The sequence below is a fragment of the Trachymyrmex cornetzi genome, unplaced genomic scaffold (assembly GCF_001594075.2).
Source record: "Trachymyrmex cornetzi isolate Tcor2-1 unplaced genomic scaffold, Tcor1.1 scaffold129, whole genome shotgun sequence".
Taxonomy (NCBI): domain Eukaryota; kingdom Metazoa; phylum Arthropoda; class Insecta; order Hymenoptera; family Formicidae; genus Trachymyrmex; species Trachymyrmex cornetzi.
Window position 1 is genome coordinate 1,690,543 of NW_017295861.1, and position 11,113 is coordinate 1,701,655.

Below are 11,113 nucleotides of genomic sequence, written 5' to 3' on the forward strand. Positions count from 1 at the left end.
TTCTGTTACTAATAATTGGTTGGTATAGCAGACTAGCAGCAATCACAACATAATTTGTTGTTACATATTTACCGATCACCGGTTAAAGGTACTGGTGGCTTGCTAAATTAACAAAATCCTTTCTCTCAGTGCATCTTGTTTGCATAAAATAAAAAAGTAAGTAGACAGTTGAAACTTAGATGACATAAATCATTCCGTTCATATAATCGAAGATTGTAGCTATGAATTGTGTCATTATAAAAATAGATTTTATAAAGTAACGAAAGTTTTTTTAAAAAAAGATATCTAGCACTCGTTGAGCATTTTTTAGGATATCTGATATTGTAAAAAAAAACCTTTAACATAAATAGCATAGTAGAGGAATAAAACGACGCAATAATTTCAAGTCGCCAAGTAATTTTGCGAATCGTGACGTGCGTACATTGATTGTTGGATAAAACCCATTAGACAATTTTCAATAAATAAATGTCGCCTTAGACCACTACAAGACTCACTCTCATCTTGGAAAATAATATTTGTGTACGCGGAACTGTCAGCGCGCCAATTGGTACCAATCAGTGCGTTCCAACAATTTTGTGAAATTGCTTTTTCATCGTGATTTACAAAAGAATGATTTAATAAGTTTAAGAGTAATTATTAACGATAGCAATTAGTAAGAGTTTTAACTTCGAACAACGTTAACGACGTTGTTTATTTCGCTCCATGAAAAAAAAAATTTTTTTTTAATGGAAATTAATATTTTCTTTTTCTTGATTTTATATTTTTTCACAAAACAGTATTTGCGGATACGTCATACGTCAATTTAACGCTATTTGATTATTCCTATTAGGTAATTTCCGGGAATGAAATTTCGAGAGTAATTTGAAGATATTAGATTTTATATATTTTAGTCCACTAAATAAATAAATTTGCAAAAGAGAAGGAACATTATTTTCATGTGTTTGCGTCGATCTAAATTTCTCAAAAGCTGAGGGAAATAAGACTGACTCTTCTATAATAATTATAATTATGTTAACAAAGCTGATCCAGTGGATGTTCTGCAATCAAACAGTAATTATTGGATATTGTATGTTCAAAATATTATCGCGTTGTTAGTGTTATAACGGTATAATTCAGAGATTTATATTTATAATTCATGCATATGTTTTATTACAATGTCGGAACAACGAATTTTCTAAGACAGGTGGTATATCGCATTGCCCAGATGTTAACAATGTCCAATCCAAGGAACATCGGTTTCTGTCCGAAAATTCAAGGCTTTTCATATCGTTGGCGCAGCGCTTTGGCTTATTTTTGCTCTCGCGAAAACATGGAATTATATAGGTAGATTGATTTTACAAACAACTTATATGTGAAAGATCATCTAAAGATTCTAAAGCTTTGCAAATAATAATAGCAATCACAATTGTTTAATCGTGATAACAATGAAACCAATTTTTAAATATTCGATTATGATTAATCTATTTATAGGAATATAAGAAAGATCTTTCAAAATATTAATATATGCAAAAAGATGTGTAATAGCCGATGCTACAATAAAAAATATTAGATATATTTCACCTAACGTCATATAAAAAGAAAACAATTTGTTTAATTTTTTACGATTGAAACTCGTATCAATACATAATTTTTCATAATCATCTTTCTACGTTAATAAAAAAAATCTGAAAGAACTAGAAATCTACGCCATTGCAAATAGAAGCGGAGGTTGACGGCTGTTGAGAGTAACAACTTTAGTAGAAAGAAAAGAAAAAATAATTCAAAAAGCAATTTTGCCTCCGGGGGATCGCCATCGTTTGACTCACGAAAATAAAACGTCGATTCACCGCGGTAAGACCGGTGCCCACACGCATGTACACGTATACTTATATAAAAGTGTCATCGTGGCAGTCTTGCGGATAGTTGGACGCTGCGCATCGAGCGAACATGATCGAGGTAAGAGGAAATCAGAAATGCTGTGACAAGAAATGTTTAAAAAAAAACGCGTAACGTGTTTTCCGTGATAGTGACGCATAATTCACATGTCAGCTGGTTAATCGCGTTATTCTTCTCGAGAAAAGTGAATTTCCTCGTCAAAACATTTGACGACAATCCCATTTAACATTCTGTCTTAACTTTCCTTGGATCGAATGTGAGATTTGACGAAACCAAGAGGTTATTCATGCAATGGGAATTATGCAAGATTTATAATATGAAAAGTGTCGTTTGTAAAAGTTCACCTTGACAATTGATTCGATTAGAATGCTAGAATGCCCGACTAAATGTTTCAGCATTAAATTGCTTTTGACCTTTGTTGCGATGACGTAACTGATCATTATGCCATAATGATCCGTTACTGCATTTCGAAGTTATTATTAAATTTTTATGTAGGAATATTATTTACTCTCTTCCTTAATGAAATTTGAAAAAAGTAAAAAGGGCTTCTTTCATGTTAAATCATAAAAAGTTAAAAGTCAACCAGAACCTGAATGTGGATATAGACGCATACTTTTATAACAATTTATACATTTACATCATTATTTAAATTTTATTATTGTTAAACTTGCTTTTCCAAGAAATATTCTCGAGAAGAGAACGTCTAGCAATCCTGGCCTTTAGTTTTTAATTAGTTATTTTTGCTTAATTAGTTATTTTTTCTTTATTATTAGTAACAAGATTTGTAATTGGATTTCATGATTAAAATTACGTGAATAGTTAACGTGATTGTGTAGGCGAAGGTTTTCCGTTTGCCTAATTTTAACTATTGAAATTTAAATTATAAATCTGTCGCTGAAGGCAAAGGAGAAGTGAATCATAAAGATAATTGACAATGTACGATTAGATCATTAATAATTAATAATGTTGGAATATTTTTAAAAAAGATTGTATTACGATAAAGATGCTTGAAGAAGTTGATAATGATTAATTGAGAAAAATTCGGATAAAATTATTTGTAAAATATTATTAAAATATTTATTTCTCAGAGAATTAGATTGTTTTATTGCAAATGATCTTATTAACAAAATATTTACGATATATAAATTGAAAATATAAATTAAAAATAAAAAAAATGGAATTCTCTCAAATGTATTTTAACTTTTATTTTAGAGAGTTTTTAACTTAAAAACAAAATAAGCCGAATGTTATTTACAACTTATTATGTTAAATTATGAATATATAAATGCAAATAAAAATGTATTAATATTTTTATAACGATTAAAGAAACGTATTCAATTGTAGATATAATATAAATAGACAGTGAAAAAATTGTATGTGTGAAAAGATTCCTTGGACATTAAAATTAGCAATTGATTTTACCGAGACGTGAACACCTTTTTCGACAATTTGTCCTCGCAATCAGGGAAAATCTTTTTCATCCAATACAAAAATAACTTTGTCTTGTTCGAAGAATTTCTTATAGTCAATCGCGAGAAAGTGGGTTATCCTTTAACCTGGTCGCGATTTGGGTCAAGTGAAGTGGAGCCCGAGATCGTGTCTATATGAAATAGCAAGGGTGTGGGAGATCTCATACACGTATTTCTATCTACCTGCAAGTGTCGCGTCAAATCGTCGTTCGCTTTAAATTTTCATGGGAGATTCCCTGACGAATTCACTCTCCAGGTGATTTCCACCGCACTGCTGGTAAAATTGCGCAGTTCTGTGTATTTCCGTGACGCAATAAAAAGTAATAAATTAGCAGTTGCGTCGCCAAGCGAGACATTTATCTCCGCGTAGAACCCTTGGTGACTTTTGAATTAATTTTGCGTAAATCCCGTGTATATACTACGTTAAAAAAATAAATTTCGCATGTGTGACTTTTTTGCGGTAGAACTTCCTGCTTTTTTTCGCGCACCATTAACTGAGCGAGGGTAGTCTAAACAATTTTGAAATCTCTTTCTCTCTCTAGACATTTTGCATTTATTTAATATTTTATTATAAAATAAGATTTTTTAAACTTAAATTTATGTTAGTTTAAATGAATAATATAATTTTGTTACTTAATTCCATTATAGACGATAAAATTGCCAAAAGCGTTTTATTTTTTATTAATTACAATTTAAAAATATTGGAACTTTAAAATTTATATAAAGAATTGATTTCCGTGTTCAACAAACTTGCAATTAAAATTAATTCTCAACCGTAGGAATGGATCATTTGGATTTGAAACAAAAATTTTGGACGGTTGTACAATCTGTACGATTGATATTACAATATCCTAAATTGTAGGTTAAAAAATTTGGAACGTTTCTCTATCAATCCATAAAGTGGAGGTTCACTTATAATTGTTTTATGTATGTACTTCAAACATAACGCTTTAAAATTTAGGGGTAGTTTTTATAGTTATTGTTAAGAGTGATACTTTTGGAATATTTGTTTATTTTAATTGATAACAGAAAGCTTATGCTTATACTTACATAATTGTTTTCTACGCTATGAAAATCTCACATAACATACATGCACCAATGCAACTGTGTTGCATTCAAATGCTTTTGATGCAGTTTCTGGTACTTTTCCTTGGTGTTTACGGGACACTGGCGGCTCCTCATGCGCCCCACGTGAGTCATGATCCTCATCTGGACAATAATGCGGAAGTGGTCTACGGGCAGCTTCCCGGCACCGAGAATCTAAACGAAAAGGCACTTCCAATATCTCGCTTATTCGTCACAGAGCCGAATAATCTGCCAGCCACAGAGAGGAATAATCTAGCGGAGAGAGCTCAAGTACGACTTCCCGGGACGACAAATCTGACAGAAAAGCGAATCCCTGATATCATCCTGAAGAGATTGTCGCAAGTGCTTGTCAAATAAAAAGATGAAAATCGGGATCTAAGATGCAATTTGTTCGCGATATTATTAAAAATATATTTGACTATCGTCACCATTAATATTTAAATAATACATATAAATTTCATGAATTTTTTTATTAAATGGGATTAAAGAAGTGTAAAACACATTATCAATATTGAAAATTTTATTAGAAAAAGAAAGTAAGATATTTAACCTGGTAACTACGTTATGGTTTCATAACGATTATTTATATATCATTGTACATATGCATTATATTAATAATGAAGAAAGTTTAAATATTCGAAGAGAAAATGATCAAAATAAAGATTTAACACATTCTACTGATCATATGAGTTTTAGCATCGTATTGAAATTAATAGGATGATTAATCATTTTGGAAGATTTATTAATAAATTAATAGATAATTCAAAACAATTTTATTGAAATAACACTTCGTGTTATACTTACTCTGCTTCGTCCAAGATGTACCTACATTCATAATCATCACATTAACCCTTACCGTACTAATATGGGTAACTAGTGATTGAACGATTCCTGTTCATGCAAATTTCTTTGAGTCTTTCGGTAATTATAAATTATACTACATTTTATTATTTTCCAAAATAAAGAGTCAATATTTATTCTAGAAAGTTGAAAGTATGTTGGTGAATTTTTAGAGATTTTTTTTTATTTTGAAGAGGTGAAAAAACGAAGAGATTTGAAGTGATCCTTGATGGTATGGATGAGGCACCAAATTGTAGATGGTATGGTAAGGGTTAAATTATTATATCATGTATACAAAGTAAATCATTCTTACTATGTCGTAACAATGTATTTATAGAAGTGATAAAACAATTCTCGGATAAAACCGCAGAAGTAAATGTACAATTTATATTTTTCTCTTTCCTTTTCTCTCCACTTTTATTGTTATTATTTCTCAGAATTATTATTATGCACTTGCATAAAACAATTCTGTAGACAGAAAAATGTCTAGTATAATTTGATACGGGAAATTACGAAATGAATTTCTTTGACAATATAATAACAATTTATTTTTGCATCATTTATGCTCTGTATTATTTTGTTGATAGCAATATTATCAATTTGTAAAACAGATTTTACAATATATTTTAATGTTGTAGCGAAAATATAATAATATAATTATCTTTAGAATATTACGATGAAACGCAGTAAATTGCTTTATAATAGGAAAAACAAAGGAATAAGTTAAATATTGATTATGTCAACAAATAACTTATTCTATTATCTCCTTCTGTTATTTTATGGAATCTCTTTTCTCTAGTTCTAATTTGCTAAACAAAAATCAAATAGAAGTAAGATTGATTAAGAGCAAATAAATGGATCTCAAATTAAAATTAGTTAATTATAAATTCAGAGTCTCATGATGTGAATAGTAACTAGTTTTTCGACGATATATAATGTGGAACGTTTCGTTTTAATTTATATAATCTTTCTGAGTCTACAATTAAATTCGTTATAAGTAAAAAAGATAATTAAAATCTGCATCTGCATTAGTAAAACGCAAACTGCATTAGTAAAATGATGTAGAAAGTCGATATAATATTTTATGGGAATTAATCGTAAAGTTCATGTTTTGCGAACATACCATTCGTCGGTAAAGATGAAAATGCTATTTTAAACGTTAATTTATAACTAAATTGAAATTGAGATTAGGTAGTATTATGTATCGTGACTATATATTATATTTATAAAATTTTATTTATATTATATATTTAAATTATGATTCCAAGATATATCAACAGACAGTAGTAATATCGATAGTCAATATACAATTCTCCTCGGATTCTCGGCGAAAAGGAGATGCCGGCAGTGTTTGTATATCGATTTTAGAATTTACTGTTTACGTTATTCGAAAGATGACGCCACAAACAAAATTTAGTGGAGTAAGCTAAAATAAAAATTGAAATGATAAAAGCATGTTTAAAATATCTGCAAATTTAAACAAAAGATTTCCATTTAATTTAAATTTGTGTATCATCTTCAATGAATATAAGAGACGAGAATGTTTATTAGAGAATCTTTATGTTTATATTACGAAGATTTCGAATCCATACTGCAATGAAGGATGGAAACGTAGAACGTTTTTTTTTTGTAGGAAATATATTATTTAATTTATTTCTTGTCTAAATAATTTGTATTGATTTAGAGATGTTTGATTATTTAAATAGAATTATTATTTTTAATTGTGACATTTATTTCTTTTACTTTTCTCTTTTTGCATTAAAAAAGTGAGCATATTTTATATTTATACAAGTCAATGTGTTACGCTCTTTTAAGTTTGACGTGCTTACCCTTCGGCTTTTGCTATTTCGTACTTGCTGGACATTATTTTGTCGGTGAATTGCACCAAGTCATGGCAGTCCTCCGTACGTGTTAGAACTTTAATCCAGTCGGCGTTTGGATTTAATACACGCAACCGATTAACAGCGAGATTACATAGGGCTCTACGTGCAGTCGTCGAGCTTATGGTAGCTTTAAACTAAAATTAGCTGAACTTCGCGTATCTTCGATACTACGCCTTATTCCAGCAGCGCCTCATGTTGATCATCGAGCGCGAAGATAATAGGATTTCAACTCACTCGAAAAACTTGACTTAACCGCGCCTATCTATAAAATCTGCAACCTAGTAATACATATTAAAGTGAATCTCTGATATTCCTTGAAAATAGCGATTAAAAACTAATCTGTTGAGAAAATAATCCGTTGAACTACTTTAAGCTTAACATTAATCTATAGGAATTACGTACTGATAAATAAATTCGAGTAAGTTTTTTATCGGGCATTTTGAATCTGATATCAAATTATAATTTCTGAATTAATCACACTACAAAAAAAAATACTTGTTTTCCTCCGAAGTGCGATAGTACATTTCCCAAAGATTTTTTCGCGCTGAACACGATGCCGTCGTCAGAATTTGCGTAGCATATCAGAATTTTTAATAAATTGGAGTAGTATTTGATCTATTTCACCGATTTACTAAAAATCCTGATATGCTACATAAATTTTGACGACAGCATTCTGTTTAACTCAAACAAATGTCCAGAGTATTATGATACTTCAAAGAGAAAAAAGTGATTTTTATTGAACTGTATAATTATATACAGTATAGAAATAAGTCTAATATTCAAACAGTCATAACTTGATAAAAATAAATCGTACGGTCATAAACCAAAATTTATTTGAAAGGTCTGAAATTGTATATTTCGAGATATTGCAAACTTTAGTTAGAAATAAGCTTTTATTCTGTTGTAAAAAAACATTTAAAATACCAAAAATGCTATTTTTTAACCCTTTTACCTAAATTTATTTAAAATCCTGACATGCTACGCCAATTTTACCAACGATATTGTGAAAAAATCTTTAAAAATGTACTTCCGAGAGAGAGAGAGAGAGAGAGAGAGAGAGAGAGAGAGAGTGTCTATTGAACAGTTACATGATCCATTTAAAATAGTCAATATCTATTATAAAAATTTCATGTAGAATAAGTTCTTTTTTTAAACAGTATGTCCTTCTTAAACAAATATATATATTTATATAATAATATAGATTGGAAATTTATTTCCAAATTGCTTAAAATAGCTACATCCAACACACGCTATCTTGTTTACAAAGTTCTTCTATCGCAATTACATATTTCGATCAAGTATGTGTTGTATCTCGAAACAACGCAGTGAAGATTGGCGAACCATTTCCGTGAGGCTTTATCTCCTCTTCGTGCATGCGCTATTACGTGCTATTATAGCGCGACATCTTCACGAAGTGTGAAATCTAATATTCACGCCGCACACAGGTTGTTGCTTCGAGCGCGTGCTCCTGTCCTCTCGCGTTCATATCCATGTGTGTACACCGACACGCTCCGTTCTGCTCGAGACACACGCGATACGTGAGTCAGAAAGAGAGAGAGAAGAAGGACGAGAGAGAGAGAGCAAGAGGGGGGGGGGGAGAAAGAGAGAAAGCGTGCGCATTCACTCCTACGACCGCTAATCTTAACGGAAGGGGATGGTGTTTGCACGGTTAGGGATTGCGCCGACGGGTTACGGTTTCGGGGGCGAGTCAAAGACACCAACCACACTAGTGCAACAGTAATGCCCCCCGGTCAGGTGGGTTAACCGGCTCCTAACTTTGACCGACGCTGCCTGTATTCGCGAAATCGGTCGATTAAAGCCGCCCACACACGTACGCACGCAAAATCTACACAATGCACTGTGCATTCAAACACGATAATTGTACCGTTAAGCAGATAGAGATCCAAAGATTACAGATCAACATTGTGATGCCCGTGAGAAATCATACTTCAACCTAACATTAATGTATCTAACATTAATAATAATAATTTTGGCTGATTACAAGTCTATATATTTGTCGAAGAAATTGTGATAGCATTAAAGAGCACTGTGGTAGCAAAAGGGCATTACTCGCTTTTAGAGTATCGGATTGCGATTCGGCATGTAGTGCTATAGTTTCGATGGACAGAAGCACTATCGCTGATATCGTTGCTTGGAAACAAAGCTAACTGCTCTACATTTCTCCATTGAATAACAATACGACATAGAATGTTGTTTAATATAACGTGCTCTTTTATTTTAATACCCTTATCGAAATCCAATTTACTAGTTGAATTGAAAGTTATTTATTTTGAGTATTGAAAGCACTAAATATAACAATGCTTTTAATATTTAAAATATTAAAAGCATTGTTATATTTAGTTCTTTTAACACTTAAAATATTAATTAATCGCTACTTTCAGTAGATATTAAATTTTTTATAACAATTGCTATCTGATCACGGAAAGAAAATTATACAAAGAAATTTACGTTAAGAAGCAGTAAATTAAAGTTTTTTAAGAAATTTCAAATAATACATTAAAATTTTTAATTTAAACTGAAATAATAGAATTGTTATATATTAAACATTTACTATTTTATATAGTGAAAATATAGTTATATATAGTATTGCAACAGATACGGTTTGAAAGGTATTTAGATATAAGTATAGATATTTTGTAGGAAAAGTATTTATGTATATATAAGTATTAATATATTTTTAAAAATTATTTGGATATAGATACAGGTAGGGTAAAATCAGGGATTATGGCATAGGCTACTAATATGGAATAGTAGCTTATTTTTTAAACAAAGCATTGCAATCTGGCGGCAATCGCTGAAAGTTATTGCAACTGTTACCAAACATGTCATAACAAGCAATGAACTCGGTCCGACCAACTGTTTTGCTACAATTAACATTTATTCATTTTCGTTACGTCAGAAGATTCGGCAGCTTTTTCTAAAAAGTGTTCTCACAAACTGAAGGTAAGTTTTTTTAATGCTTATATTGCACAGACGCTTTTAATAATGTTGCATGAACAATATTATGCAGATTAATTGCTATTTCAAATTTGTTTATTGCTACGGAAAGACTTTATTTGTCATATGACGACATGCAGGTAATGTGGAATATATCGAGGGTTGAGAATATGGAATAGATTCTTGTGAATAATGTTTATTTTAGATGCTAATATTTATTGTACGTCATAATTTAATGATTTATTTAATTTTATTCTTTATTGTCCATGCGTATAATAACGTTCGTAATGATGCTATTATATTTTCTGTGTTATTGTATGATAAAAATTGAACAGTTTTCAATTTTTCTTGATCAGTTTATATAAATAAACAAATTTGGACTTTATTTATTGTGTTATTTATTACTATGGTCAAAATTTCATCGGTATTCCATATTACATCTTTTAGACCCCCCCCATTTTCTCACTTTTGATTTTTTTGTTAATATTGACGTTGGACTTAAATTTTGGTGACTTTCATTTATTGGATGTTGTAGCTAACATATTTCTCAAAAGTTCTGTGTAAATTTAAAGTCTTCATATGCATTTATATCGGAGCAATGTTAATTTAAAAAAAGCTATTCCATAATCCCTGCTTTTACAGCATAAAAATATCTGAAAAATTTAGATACTTTTTAGGTATTTTTAATAACAAAAATAGATAAAATAAGAAAAAGAAAACAACAAGCTGCGTAAATAAATTTATTTTGTTTGAAACTTCTACTTCTGTAATACATACAAAAAGTTGAGATAACGAAAATTATAATCGTACATGCCACCGCGATGGAGACTATCGTGTATTTTATAAAATACTTTATTTTTGGTTTTTATTTGAATCTTTAAAGCTGTTTGCTTAACCTACATTCGAAGTGAAAATTTAAAAGTTCTTTAATAAAGAATATGAAAAAGTAACAAAAACTGAATTTCAGTTTAATTTCCAACTTATAATGGTAAAAATGTAGAG

The 11,113-nt window shown here is 30.3% G+C and overlaps 1 protein-coding gene across 1 annotated transcript; it reads left to right on the forward strand.

Annotated features, from left to right (window-relative positions):
* The first annotated feature begins 1,858 nt into the window (after window positions 1-1,858).
* Window positions 1,859-4,847, forward strand: LOC108770584 (uncharacterized). Its single transcript, XM_018522252.1, has 2 exons — window positions 1,859-1,935; window positions 4,479-4,847. Exons 1-2 carry the CDS (start codon window positions 1,927-1,929, stop codon window positions 4,785-4,787), a joined length of 318 nt encoding a protein of 105 aa, XP_018377754.1. The 5' UTR covers window positions 1,859-1,926; the 3' UTR covers window positions 4,788-4,847.
* The last annotated feature ends 6,266 nt before the right edge of the window (window positions 4,848-11,113 follow it).